General features: G+C 40.9%; 1 protein-coding gene across 9 annotated transcripts in view; it reads left to right on the plus strand.

The window, feature by feature from the left end:
• Positions 1-14,970, plus strand: part of FRYL (FRY like transcription coactivator) — a 297,074-nt gene that overhangs the window by 196,045 nt on the left and 86,059 nt on the right. For all 9 annotated transcript variants that reach the window (XM_075566772.1, XM_075566765.1, XM_075566781.1 and 6 more), the window contains 10 exons: positions 361-493; positions 1,642-1,749; positions 3,814-4,051; positions 6,600-6,785; positions 7,457-7,543; positions 7,779-8,047; positions 9,051-9,246; positions 10,107-10,231; positions 12,291-12,348; positions 14,847-14,938. In XM_075566772.1, the coding sequence (XP_075422887.1) occupies positions 361-493; positions 1,642-1,749; positions 3,814-4,051; positions 6,600-6,785; positions 7,457-7,543; positions 7,779-8,047; positions 9,051-9,246; positions 10,107-10,231; positions 12,291-12,348; positions 14,847-14,938 (1,492 nt within the window). The remainder of the gene's footprint in view (positions 1-360; positions 494-1,641; positions 1,750-3,813; positions 4,052-6,599; positions 6,786-7,456; positions 7,544-7,778; positions 8,048-9,050; positions 9,247-10,106; positions 10,232-12,290; positions 12,349-14,846; positions 14,939-14,970) is intronic.

Below are 14,970 nucleotides of genomic sequence, written 5' to 3' on the forward strand. Positions count from 1 at the left end.
ATGTTAATAAAGTGTATGCATATACAAGTAGTTAGCATGTGATTATTGCTGGATGGAAAAATAAAATTAAACAATTGGAACGGCAGCTCATCAAGGATTAACTAAATCCTAAATTGCATATAGAAAAACAAAACATGTGAGCGCACAATCCTATAAACAAATATATAACAATTTAATGAATAAAATACAAAATAATACGTGACCATGAATATAGCAGAAAATCACGAATCAATATTGCTATAAAATATATGAAATGAGGTTGAGATTGCTGCAGAGGTAGAGGATGAACCCTGAGGATCAGAATAGTCTCTATATAAACCTGACTTTCCATGGTAGTGATATTGGGACTTGCCTCTGTAGGAATGTCGGTTTACTATCCACAAGTGCGCAAAGCCTTGGACAGCATACTCCGACATCTGGACAAAGAAGTGGGCAGGCCTATGTGCATGACGAGCGTACAGATGTCCAATAAAGAGCCAGAGGATATGATCACGTATGTAACAGAAGATAATTACTTTGTTGTAAGCTGAGTTTGTTGTAGAAATTAATGGGGATATATGTTTGGTGCACTTAAACGTAGTGATCAATAACAAGCCTCACATTAAGCCTAGCAGCTTATGTAAACGAGCAATTACCATATTGCCTAAAGCTGCTCTGTGTAATGTTGTAATTAGACTTAAAGCCTGTGTATTGTGAAAGTAAATGTTAGATGTGTGTTATTCTGTTTTGCCTCCAATTTGATCTTTTCTTCTAGCTGTCACTCTTCCTTACAGAGACTGACATCTGAAGGTGCTGTTCGGACTAACATGCAGAGCATATACCTATGCAATTATATACAATAGCACAAACCACTTAGATTGTTGTGCAAAGCATTAGACCATTGATTTGCCCCTAAAAAAGCCTAACTTTTAAATAGCGATTCTTGTATTTGGTATTTCGTTTTTGGGGTGAAATCATTGCTCATCTTTTTCCACAGTGCTCTGCTTCAAAACTTATATATTATTATTATTATTAATATTTATATATAATAATAATAATAATAATAAAAGCGTGACACTGTTAGATTCATGCTTACCAGTTTATTTGTTGTTTCCTTTTTATTCCCGCTTTGTGTTTCTTTGTTTATTAATGTTTCTCTTGACTTGCCTCTTTTCCTAATGTCTGGAGCTAGCGTAATATAGTGAGTGGTGCTCTATTTCAAGGTCTGATTGGTTTTACGCAAACGTTGCATGATGATTTGATGTACTGTAGGTTTTAGTTCTTTATTGGTTGAAGTTGGAAACCATCACTGTCAACACAGGAGTTTGCTTTTAGCCACACAAATGTCTATTTCTTCTACTATCTAGTCTTATTTACCCTTCTTAATTGGTTCTTTTAGGAATATCATGCGTACCGTTATGGGTTTACACAGTTTAGAATAAAGTAGTTATAACTATAACATAGCTGTGGCATAGTCATATTGGTCCATATCTTCTGCTGGAAAACGTGTTATGGCCTATTCATTTGAGTGGGTTGTAAGTTGTCTTCAGTAAAAGAAGGTATCTTCTGGAAATAGCACTGCTTAGTAAATACGAGCCATTGCCTTTTGAAGCGTCTTATTTGTTGTGAATATGTGATCTAAATATTGTTCCTTTATGATAGTGGTGAAAGAAAACCGAAGATTGACTTGTTCAGAACGTGTGTTGCTGCTATCCCAAGGCTTATTCCAGATGGTATGAACAGAGCGGACCTCATTGAATTGTTAGCAAGGTAATGAATGTTCGCAACGTGTGTGTAGGGTATTCTTTTTATACGGGGTCTCCCATGTGTCGAGCACTCTAACACCAGCATTCACACAATTTATTATACCGAAGTAACAACGTTGTGGCAGAATTGGTAACCTTTTGTGTAAGGAGAAGACCGTTATGTAATAGAATCCATTCTTTTGTGTCATTGATTACTTTTTGTAAGGTCGTCCTGATGGGACTGCTTGTTAATATGCATATACTGTCTTTATAAAGCCGCATTAACATTCATTGTTCACCCCTGGGTGGCAAAAAATAAGCACTGTGCTTAAAGGAGCAGCCTTACAGGCACAAATAAACTGATGACAGTGATATCATCAATGGGATTAGACTTGGTGACTGCTGCTTTCAAAATAAATCATACAAATATAAGTATTTCAAAATAAATTTTGAAAGTTGGCTTGAAAATGGAAATTGAGGCACACGCTTTAATTCCTTTCTGATGCTGCCCTTTGTTTCTCTGACTGCATGTAACATACCTCTTCCCTGTTTGAGTTGTCAATATAACAAGGATGATGCCGAAATAAATCTCATTCCATTATCATTGCGATGGAAAAAGTAAGATGAACAATCTACTTTTCTTAGTCTCCATTTTAAAGGCTTGGATTGTAAGAAATCGTTCCCCAAGATTTTATCCATTAAATCTTTAACTGGCATTAGTCCATTTTCCTCTTTATTAGGGTTGCACTTTATATAATGCTACCTTCAAGAATTCAAGCCTTTTACAAAGCACCCATAGGTGCGAAACACGTTGGAGCTTCTTCTTGCCTTCTTCTGTGCCCAATAAATGTAAATTGTTAATCATTTTTTTGCGCTCTATCCCATCCTTCATTAGCAGAGAAGTGCACACCTTCCTTTTTCCTTATGGTTTTATTTTTGTCTGTTAAAATGAGAGCAGTTTGTAGCTTAGAAGAGGCAGTAGTTTGTATTTGGTCATTTCCAGGCCTTGACTTTTAGGCACTCGATGCTTAAGAAAATGACAATAAAACATGAACTACAGTGAGGCAGTCCTACATTGAAAAAATTGTTAGTTGACAGTTCACCTTAAATGTTTTTACTATAGGTACAGACACGAATGCCTTATTCAATAGGCTTAAAAGTGATGTAAGCCACAGTTAATTGAAGTTACCACGTTATTAACGGTGTGTTACCTGAATTGTCAATATATAGACTAGGGGCCCAAGAATAATTCACAATGGAGGGACTCGTGCACCATGCTTAATGGGTTCCTGGGAATGTGCTTACTGCTCACTCTACAGTTAGCATTGCCGCCAAAACTGACCACAAAACTTGGCTTCTATATTTCCTTTTTTCTTGCCTTAAATGATTATTTAATTATCCCTTGACATGTTGTGCGCATTCTTGCTTTGTGTATGGGCTTGTGACACATACCTTTCTGTAGCTCATGCTTATAAAAGAGTCGTCTACAGATGTAGTGGGCTCCATTGTTCCCTCTGGTGGGAAATGGTATAGTATGAACCGACAGTGCCAGTCAATCCTATGGAAACTCTGTGACATTCTGCGTCATAATGGGATATACTGTACTGTATTGTGCTATCGGGGGAATCAATGTCGCACAATATCTTGCAGAAAAAGGAGGGGTTGAGAAAAGAAAGCAAAACATTTCTGTTGTTGCTATCATACACTTACATGCTCTGTCATCGAAATCCACATGCAGTCTTACCCTCATATACATCTACTCTGCCTCGTCATTAAATCTGTGTCTCTCTTGTGCTTTTCTGTTCAGCTTTATATTTATTATTGTATGTTCCTATATCCCAAGCTCAGGGCAGCCAGTTAAAGAATAGACCTAGAACAGGAGTGGCCAACTCCAGTTCTCAACCTGACCTGTTGGTGGCCCTGGAGGACTGGAGTTGGCCACCCTTGACCTAGGACTTTTACCCATGGGGCACTTTGTATGTCAATATAACATGGTTCCCACAACTCACCAGCTCTAACCATCTCCCAGCGCGCACCTTATTGGTGATGAGTGTGCGGCTGACAGACTTTTATTCTTTCCCCTTGCTAGGCTTACAATTCACATGGATGAAGAGCTGCGTGGGCTGGCGTTCAATACTTTGCAGGCATTAATGCTTGATTTCCCAGATTGGCGGGAGGATGTACTTTCAGGATTTGTTTACTTTATTGTGCGTGAAGTGACTGATGTTCACCCAACACTTTTAGACAATGCCGTGAAGATGCTAGTACAGCTAATCAATCAATGGAAGCAAGCGGCACAAATGCACAATAAAAACGCCGAAGCACAGGTATTTCTGCCAGATCAATTCACTGAGAGATATACTTTGTTGAAACTAATAGGCTACTTTGGTTTATGATTTCCCCAATATTGTATTTGTAATTTCATTTTAGGATTGTAACAAATTCAGTGTTATATGAGGGACTATTTCCATGATCAATAATCAGCATGAGTGGTTACTCATGTTTGCGGATGTGTTGGCATCTTCTCATGTGGATTTATAGTCTGCAACATGGGTGGCCAACTCCAGCCTTCAAGGGCCTCCAACAGGCAAGGTTTTCATGATATTCCTGCTTCAGCACAGGTGGCTCAATCAGCTGTGCTGAAGCAGGGATATCCTGAAAACCTGACCTGTTGTTGGCTCTTGACGACTGGAGTTGGCCACCCCTATTCTACAAGATATAAAGTGTGCAAGGGTGGTGTGTATTAAATAGGTCACTTACTTTTCTCATCACATAGAATAATCCTTTTTAAACGGTGGACTGGTTATGCTGTAGTTGCTTTTGACAGTTAAAAAAAAAACATTTAAGTGATAATTACGGATAACCAGTTACAAACGTGCCTGCAAACGTGGTTGCACTGGGAGGGTTTGAGCATTCGGGGAATCGGGCTGAATATTTGACAGAGTGGAAGACTAATAGACAGATGTGTGTATTATGCTTGTGAATTATTATATACTATGCTTTCCTTAAGCTGAACTCATAATATTACAATTTCCTTGTATGTTTTTACTCCTATTGCTGCTCAGTTAGGTTATTCATTGCAATATGTTGCACTCCCCTCTCGCAGCAAAAACCATTAGCTTTCCCCATTAGTCATGGCAAACCAAGCCATTTCCTACATGCGTTTTTTGTTTTTGTTAGTTTTTTTTTTAATAAATCGGTTCTATAGTATTAGATAATATTTACTGCATTTTTTTTAAATTCAACTCTTAATGCCATTTTTTATGAATTTTAATATAATGAGCAGCCTTTGATTCCTCTAGCACAGGGGTGTGCAAACTGGGGGGCACAATATTTTTGGGGGGAGGGGAGGGCACGACGGTTACAGTGGCCCCGCGCTCTTTCCCCAAGGCATTTAAATTAAATACCGGGGGAGGTGTTAGGCCTCTGTAACTTCTCCTACCTGCTCTCAGCCAGCTCTTCCACGATTGTTGCCATGGCACCGCAGCGTCAAATTACGCCGTGGGATTATGTGATACGTCAAATGACGCTGTGGGGTGATGTCATATGACCTTTGGGGGGTACAAGGACGGAGGGGGGGCTTGCGAGCGCTGGGGCCGCAGCTCAGCAACTTTGCGCATCCCTGCTCTATTTTTAATGAGTTTTAATATCCTGATCATCCTTTGATTTATATAGCAGATTTAACACTTCCCCAGCCGTGCAAGATCTTTGTAACACTTTCCTGTTTGTGATCATTTGTTGCCAATATTCCCAGCAGTCTGAGCTGTATATTGTAGCAATAGATAATGTTACCTTAGTAATATAAGACTACATTGTAGCTGCTGAGTTACACTGATTGCAGGATTGATTTGAAAATGAAATGCAGCCATTTAGTGAACCCTGAAAGCATGATTGGTTCTCCTGTGATCGATAAGCAACAATCGACCGGTAGTTTAGGTAATTAGTTTTGAATTAAGGTATCAAAGGCTGCATGCATTAAAAGTACAATCTATTTTTTTTTTATGTGCCGCTTGGACTCCCTCTTTAATGGGATGGTTCATCATGCTATTGACTATCAACCATTCCCAGTCACACACGCACTGATGTACTTCTTGTAGCTTACTCCCTCAGTACCATTCAGTGGTAGTGGACATGGTTGAGATGGATATATTTCTTTTTAGATTTTAGCAGTAGCATAAAACATGCTTTTAAAGCTTTTATAACGAGCAAACTATCAAATCGTTGCAAACACAATGTACCATTATGTTGATTTATGTGAAAAAGACTTTTTTGCTTTTATTACCTACTTTTTATTGGGTGACGTAACTCAGTGGCTAGAAAACGTTTCCAGTCTTCAAAGACTGTGGGTTTATGCTAAAAGCTTCTATTACGCCTGCATGTTCTGCTCACGTCTCTGTTTGCACCCTGCAGTCCAGACTTCATACTGTATATTTACATTTTGCGGAACAATATTTGCTAAATAAACCTGCAAGTAATGTAAAGGATATCCTCTACAACAGGGGTGGCAAAGCTTTTTCTCAGGAGGGCCAACAAATGGGCATAAACATTCTGGCGGGGCCACTGTGTTCCCCGTCGCTGCCGTGGGGGGAGCTGGCAATAGTGTTTCCCACAAATTACTGTAGTGTTGATTTGTACAATCCATATTTTTTTTAGTTTTTAAACTTTTCATTTATGTTCTATTTTACGTTCAGTCAATTATGAAGCCTAGAGCATAGGACAGAAAATGATTCAACTGAAGTAATTAACATTCGTACGATTAATAGCAGTAATCTTATTGAAATGGATAATAAAAGACATTTGCATATATGAGGAAACGTGCTGTGTGCGATTGCTGCGTTTGGTGAAAATGCATTTACTATAGATCTCTTTTTGCAGCGAGGTGTGCCAAACGGAGCAGCACATACTCTTCCTCTGGAAAGGAGCCATTTCTCTAATGTGTTCCACGTGGTGGAAGGGTTTGCACTGGTCATTCTCTGTAACAGCCGGCCTGGCACCAGGAGGTTAGCTGTCAATGTCCTCCGAGAAGTACGGGCCCTGTTTACAGTCCTAGAAATTTCCAAGGTAAGATCTCTTTAATACGGCAGCATCTATACGCTTATAGGGCTCCATGTTAAAATGGGTAAGAAGGAAAAAGGGACAGTGTGCTCATTTGCCTGCCATTACCCAGAGTTCCTGGCTGCAGTGGAAGCACTGTATGCTAGAAGATAATGGGGAACGCAGGGTGGCTTTTTATATAAGGTAAGAGCAGAAGCGCTTACAGTTAACGGTACATTTATCATATAAGGTTGGTTAAAGGAGCATTCCTTCGTAGCACCAATGTAAACCAACACATTAAAACTAGGTGATCGTTAATGTTGACTTTTTAAATAAAATGCTTCCTTACCTTCCATCTCCTCATTTGAGATGAACTCAGTTGTGATTAAAACTGAAAAGTTATTGATGTTCAAACATACTGTAGTGTGTATAATCTTACCATTTTCACCGCTCTCCCAAAATTCCGTGCTCACGTCTGCATCCCTAACTGTGTTCTATTGCTGTGCTTTCCAAGTTCTACAAACAATTAGCATAACGCTAGTTAATGACATTGTGGGGGGGAAATAGAGAAAGAGGAGGTGTCTATTCCGTTCCTTAAATTTGAAACAAAATATCGGCACCTCGCCCGAAATCTGCTCGCTGACCTGAAGCTGAATATCACTGCTTGCCTGTCAATAATAATATTGTTTTTCTTCTAGGGTGATGAAGAGTTGGCCATAGATGTAATGGATAGACTTAGCCCCTCCATTCTTGAAAGTTTTATTCATCTCACTGGAGCAGATCCGGTAATTACACTGTGAATTATTAAAGATGTGCCACTTCTGAGAGTTTGAATACAGTATGGGTACTTTAAAATAATATCATTTCCCCCGTAAACTATATCTACATAACCATATATGTACTTCCACAGTCAGCGCAAATCTGTAGTTTTTTTTTCTCCTTGTGTAAAATTGTGTGAACATTTTAAGCTTGTCTAACTATTGACACAATAGCCTAATTTCACCCTTCTTATTTATGCAGACTACTTTGCTGTACTGTCCAAGCGCAATAGATTTACAAACTCTAGCAGAATGGAGCTCGTCCCCAATCAGCCACCAGTTTGATGTGGTCAGTCCATCACAAATCTGGATCTTTGCTCATGTGACCCAAGGCCAAGACCCCTGGATAATAAGCCTCTCCAGTTTCCTGAAACAGGAGAATCTGCCAAAACACTGCCCTACCGCCGTGAGCTACGCCTGGGTGTTTGCTTACACCCGCCTCCAACTTTTATCTCCACAAGTTGACATCAAGTAAGGTCTTCTTAAATTCTGCTTGTAAAATAGATTTCAAGTGCTGGAGCACTAATGCAGCCAACTACTGTTACCTACATGTATGTGAAGCTTGCGGGGCTGAACTTGGACCGCCCGAGGCCCTTAGCTATGTCAAGTTTAAGAGGCCCCAAACATTAGAAATAGATATAGTATTCTGACTGAAGGAACCATTAAAAATATAAACATGAAACTGAAAGGAATGAAAGCATTAAACTAGCATTGTTATATACAAAGGTGACGGTGTAAAGCTAAAATGAACAGTGTTTGCACATCACATTAACTTTAATATTAAAAGATTTTCTTTCGGGATGTTTGGAGAGCAAGTCATTGTTGATATCTTCAAATGATGTCACTTTCGATGCACATGATGCTTAAGGTCATATTTGAACGAAATATCCATATTTATAGAGAATCTTCTATTCCCCAGAACGTCTTTATTTATCATCCGATTTTAAAACTTGAAATGCATTATTTTTTTTTCTATTTTTGAGGCTCCTAGTATTGTGAGGTCCCTAAACTGTAGCTTAGTTAGATTATGCGCAAGTCCGGCACTGACCTCTTATCAGGATCCAAGTGTATTTATATGTGCAGAGAGTCTCTAGGACATGCGTTCAAAGTCCCTTGTGCATACATTAAAGATGTGTGTTAGGCATGATTGCATTTGCTGCAGCAGCAGATCCAGTGGTGCATTGCACAACCTGTAGTGTAAGGCTGTTTTCTGTTTGAAGATGAAAGGTTTTATGGGGAAATAATTGGTGTCGGCAAATTGGAGACACCCACAATTTGCAGACACCAACTATTCCCCATGTGGCCATATTCAATATGTTATGTTCATTTTCAGAAAGGATAGGGATGATTTGACTCAGAACCTCTATATTTCTGGATGTTGCTGAACTGTAGGGTATTTGTGTAGTTGAATCTGTGCTGTGCGATAATGTGGCCTGCTTGTGTTCATTTGAACATTATTGTGTTTTTGTTGCAGTAGCCCCATTAATGCAAAGAAAGTGACTGCAGTGACAGGTAGCGATTCCTACATCGGCCTCTGGAGAAACTACTTGATTCTTTGCTGCAGTGCAGCAACGTCCACAACTTCTTCAGCATCGGCTGGCTCCGTGCGATGTTCCCCTCCCGAGACGCAGGCGTCTACTCCCGACAGTGGATATAGCATTGATTCAAAAGTACGTTGTACAAGTAGGTCATTGCAGGGGTGGCCATCTCCAGTCCTCAAGGGCCACCAACAAGTCGGGTTTTAAGGATATCCCTGCTTCAGCACAGGTGGCTCAAACAGTGGCTCAGTTTTTGACCTGAGGGGTTGGTAGCCCTTACGTTGTCCAGCCCTGGGTTATTGCCTTTGCTGAGTGTGATTATTGTGAAGCGAGGTGACTGTCCAACTTTTCTGTTTCGTGTGGCTTTCTAGACCCTGTTATACTTATACTTTAGCCCTAATCATTGAAACTTTCAAACTGTTGGTATACTCTGAATTTAGCTATGTGAAGCCCATAAATAGCCTTCAATTAACGTACAAAATATTGTATGTTCTGCGATGATTTGTTGTATTTTTCGCATGTAGATTGGCTGTACATATGGCTGAAACAAAGATAAAAACATTAGTTACATAAACGCTTCATTGCCCAAAGGGCAGCACTTTTTAAACGCCCAAGGAAATTAAAGATCATTTCAACACTGTTCTGTGTTTAAGGCCCTCAGTGTCTCTTCAACAAGGCTGGGACTTGAATACCAGAGCATATCTTCTATGTCCTCTATGGCAGGGTACTTACTGCTATTATTTACTGCCACAGAGGACTTGAAGAAACTAACATATTGAAAGGTAAATGTCCTTATTTCTGGCCCTGCGTGATGTAGCTTGTAGGACATGTATGAAATACATCTAGAATGGACAGTTGTAGCCTTAGAATATTAGTCGTCCTTATACTCTATGTAATAAGGTTCATGTAGGGCCAGTACCTATTTTTATGACGCCTTTTTCATGATCCTGGGTGAGAACTGACTTAAGAAATCTGTTTATTTTCTCTTTTAGATTATTGGCAATCCATCCCCTTCGTCCTTGTTTAAGCACATAGTACCAATGATGCGCTCGGAAAGCATGGAAATCACCGAATCTCTTGTTCTGGGACTTGGCAGGACCAACCCAGGCGCTTTTAGGTAATTCTTGTATTGTGCCGAGACCAACATGTTGAAGTAGTGACTCCATAAGACGATGTTCAGTGGCAAACATTGCAATACAACTAATAGATAGAAAAAGGAAACCATATGCTTAACATTGCTACAACTCATAAAGATTGAAGGGGTTTTTGTTAGCTACTATCTTCTAAACACGGAGTTTTTCACGTGATTTCATTGATCGTAGAAGTTGGAGACGGAACGGGGGAAAGGGTCCCGTGGCACCCTGATACTGACTTGGGGGAAAGGGTCCCGTGGCACCCTGATACTGACTCGGGGGAAAGGGTCCCGTGGCACCCTGATACTGACTCGGGGGAAAGGGTCCCGTGGCACCCTGATACTGACTCGGGGGAAAGGGTCCCGTGGCACCCTGATACTGACTCGGGGGAAAGGGTCCCGTGGCACCCTGATACTGACTCGGGGGAAAGGGTCCCGTGGCACCCTGATACTGACTCGGGGGAAAGGGTCCCAAGGCACCCTGATACTGACTCGGGGGGAAAGGGTCCCGTGGCACCCTGATACTGACTCGGGGGAAAGGGTCCCGTGGCACCCTGATAGTGACTCGGGGGAAAGGGTCCCGTGGCACCCTGATACTGACTCGGGGGAAAGGGTCTTGTGGCACCCTGATACTGACTCGGGGGAAAGGGTCACGTGGCACCCTGATACTGACTCGGGGGAAAGGGTCCCGTGGCACCCTGATACTGACTCGGGGGAAAGGGTCCCGTGGCACCCTGATACTGACTCGGGGGAAAGGGTCCCGTGGCACCCTGATACTGACTCGGGGGAAAGGGTCCCGTGGCACCCTGATACTGACTCGGGGGAAAGGGTCCCGTGGCACCCTGATACTGACTCGGGGGAAAGGGTCCCGTGGCACCCTGATACTGACTCGGGGGAAAGGGTCCCGTGGCACCCTGGTACTTACTCGGGGGAAAGGGTCCCGTGGCACCCTGATACTGACTCGGGGGAAAGGGTCCCGTGGCACCCTGATACTGACTCGGGGGAAAGGGTCCCGTGGCACCCTGATACTGACTCGGGGGAAAGGGTCCCGTGGCACCCTGATACTGACTCGGGGGAAAGGGTCCCGTGGCACCCTGATACTGACTCGGGGGAAAGGGTCTTGTGGCACCCTGATACTGACTCGGGGGAAAGGGTCCCGTGGCACCCTGATACTGACTCGGGGGAAAGGGTCCCGTGGCACCCTGATACTGACTCGGGGGAAAGGGTCCCGTGGCACCCTGATACTGACTCGGGGGAAAGGGTCCCGTGGCACCCTGATACTGACTCGGGCAGTAATATCACTGTTGCTGCCGTAGTAGTCTCGCAGGTTAATTGTATCTGAAGTGTTTTCAAGGATGATCTAAATCAGGGGTGGGCAACTCCAGTCCTTAAGGGCCACCAACAGGTCAGGTTTTAAGGATATCCCTGCTTCAGCACAGGTGGCTCAGTCATTGACCCATCTATGCTGAAGCAGGGATATCTGTAAAACCTGACCTGTTGGTGGCCCTTGAGGACTAGAGTTGCCCCTCTACCCCCAATCTAAATGATCTTTGCAAAGCAAAAACGAAAGGATACATATTTTTTTACAATAAGTCTACACTTTTTGTTGCGATCATTCTGATTCCATTTCCTTTTTTTTTTTTTTAATGCTCTAGTTTTTGTTTTGTAGAATTATTATACAATAACCATTGTGTGACTCACAACATTGACCCACCATTTTGTACGTTCTCGTAGCTGCATCATGCTACATGCTGTAATAGACATTTCTGCAGTCATTCTTCTTTAGTTATATGATTATGTATAGATTGTGTGTGTTGAGGTTTGGTTGTTGAACCTCCATTTGAAAAGCTAAAAGTATAATATATGATGTACCCGGTTCAAAACCCCAGAAGAAACATTACATTGTGAGTACTCTCACATAATAACACTTCATTGTAAGTGACATTGCTACTTGTAAACATTTTGTAAACATCATATCATATGCTGTCTGAGCAGCTGTTTTAACCACAGGCGTCTAATTCTGCGATGTGTAATTTCCATACAGGGAGTTAATAGAAGAGTTGCACCCCATAATTAAGGAAGCACTTGAAAGAAGGCCAGAGGTAATTATATTATTTGTCAGTGTTGTATAGCTGCAATGCACTCTGCAACCTACTTTGCTTGCTGCGTTCTTGGTAATAATATTTATAATAAAGGATGATTTGAAAAACGCGAAGTGAAGATGGTTTAAATTACATGTAAAAGGAATTGGATTTAAGAATTTCTTTCGTTTTTAGTGGTTTAAAGCGGCAAAACATGAAAAATCCGACATGTTTTTTTTATAATCAGTTCTGTAGTATTAGATAATACTTTCTGCATTTATTTAAAAACTCCTATTGCCATTTGTAATGCTTTTTTTTAATTTACTGGTCATCCTTTGGTTGCTACAGCAACCATTTAGAAAGTCATATCCCCTTACTCTTTTAGAACAAGCTCTGGCACACCTTTTTGAGCTCTTCACTTTGGCAACAAATTATCACAAACAGAACTGTTGTGTTTCAAACAGCAGACTGTCTCTATTACTCTGAAAGCTGTAACAATAATGTGTTACACTTGGTGATATAATGTTACACAGCAGCAGCATTGCACTGACTGCAGCACAAAGTTAGAAGGCGGCCATTTCGTTAGACTCACACAATCAGAATTTTGACAGGTTTAGAACAGGAGCACCAAACTGTTTAGGTAAGACTAGAAATATACATTGTCACATGCTTTACATAATACAAAAAAAAGGGGGGGGAATGTAGTATTGCTGCTTTAAATAAGGTGGCAAAGTATCTTAAACTTGACATTTAAAAGGCAGGTGCTATAAACGGAAACACTTTTTAAATAAATGACTTTGTGCAACAACAACAAAAAAGGCTTACAGTTTACTCAAATTGAATATAAAGCGGTAAGAAAAAGTTCAGATACGTTTTAGCAAGACGACCTCTATGGTGTTCCCGTGACTGGGTATAACACTATAAAACAATTGAAACTTGCCCTTGAAGCGGGGAGCGGCAGCTACAGCAGTTACTTGGCAGCTCACTAGATCAATTGAACTAGTAAATTGTGGAGACGTAGCGTGCACGAAGCAGTCTGGCATAAAGCATCTGCTTCAGCTGGCTGGGTATTTTACAACAGTTGGCTTGTATGCACGTATCACCGTCATCAATCTACATTGCAGGAGAAGTTGGTCCATTTATCTTTATGGCAGTCACACCCGATTCCCCTTTTCACTATAACCTGCATATAACCTTTTTATTGCCTCCTGTGTACATCTGGTGAATGCACCAACGTACAGGTATGCTGTAAAGATCGTGTAAAACACTGCCTATGTACAGTATAATATTCAAGACCTTCCGATTTTCTGTTTTAAGTTGATTTTAACCAAAATAGTTCCAGGTTTTACAAAAACGTATCTTTGTCTTTTTTAACCGATTTTTTTTTTTTAGCACAAATTTTGGATCTAAGTAAATAGAAATAGATAATTTGATTAGGAAAATACAATACACTGCATTAGATATGTGGTATGTTATGAATAAATTAGCCATCGCTACGCAGGATTTACACTGAAGCACCTACCGTGTATCAGGCATTTGCCAGCACCTAACATAAGCAGATACATGGGCCTAGATATATCAATACAAAATACATTTGCCAAATATTTGATATAAATGTTTATAGCATAAGGATTTTATGTTCATCAAAGAATTCAAGAGTCCATCAAAATAAACCCAAATATTTACCTAGAAAAATGAGTACTTTTTGCACTCAATATTCCCCCGTCGTCGTTCTGATAAACACTGATAAATTACTGTGTAACATAAAATAAACTGACAACAAAGGGCCCTGATAATATCTTGGTGTGGTCCCATAAAGGGTGTTGCAAACTGAAAAGGCTGTTTGAGAATAAATCATGTTTAGGATATGGAAGTTCACAATTAGAAGAGGCCCCGCATGCCATTATCTCTGACTAATGTAACAATTACACTAGTAATTCACACGTTTGGTTGGGAAGTTGAGGCGGCCCAGCTGTACAAGCTTGACATGTTAACGCGGCTCAGTGAGTAAAGACACTGGCTCTGTAAACAATGACAGAGTTATGAATCCGGGGAACGTGCTTCAATTCCCAAGGTCAGGTCCTTGTGACCTTGAGCAAGTCACTTTATCTCCCTGGGGCTCAGGCACCAAAATCACATAGATTGTAAGCTCCACGGGGCAGGGACCGTGTCTGTGAAAATCATATGCGCTGCGTACCGCATACCGCACACTATACTGCCATTGTGACGCGCTTTGTGTCCTATTGGGAGAAAAGCGCTATATAAAATAATGTTGTTATTATAGCGTGCTTATGGAATTATTAGAAAACGCTCTGGAATAGGAATAATGCTTTTTTGTTCTGCCAGGCTCCCTTATTTAAAGCTGGAATCTTTGTTGTAGTTTAGCTATTGAGGTCATTAATTTGTCTTTGCTTAAAGTTTTACCAACTTTTTGCACACACCCAAAAAAAGGAACAATTTGGGCTAAAGTGGGGGTCAGGGAGGAAAAAACCCTCATCTATCTTCTCTTTCCCATGCAGAATATGAAGCGACGCAGGCGTCGAGATATTTTACGAGTACAACTGGTCCGTATATTTGAACTGCTGGCAGATGCTGGTGTCATTAGTCACAGGTAGGGGAAATAGGGAATATATATCATGTTTA

The sequence above is a fragment of the Ascaphus truei genome, chromosome 1 (assembly GCF_040206685.1).
Source record: "Ascaphus truei isolate aAscTru1 chromosome 1, aAscTru1.hap1, whole genome shotgun sequence".
Classification (NCBI taxonomy): domain Eukaryota; kingdom Metazoa; phylum Chordata; class Amphibia; order Anura; family Ascaphidae; genus Ascaphus; species Ascaphus truei.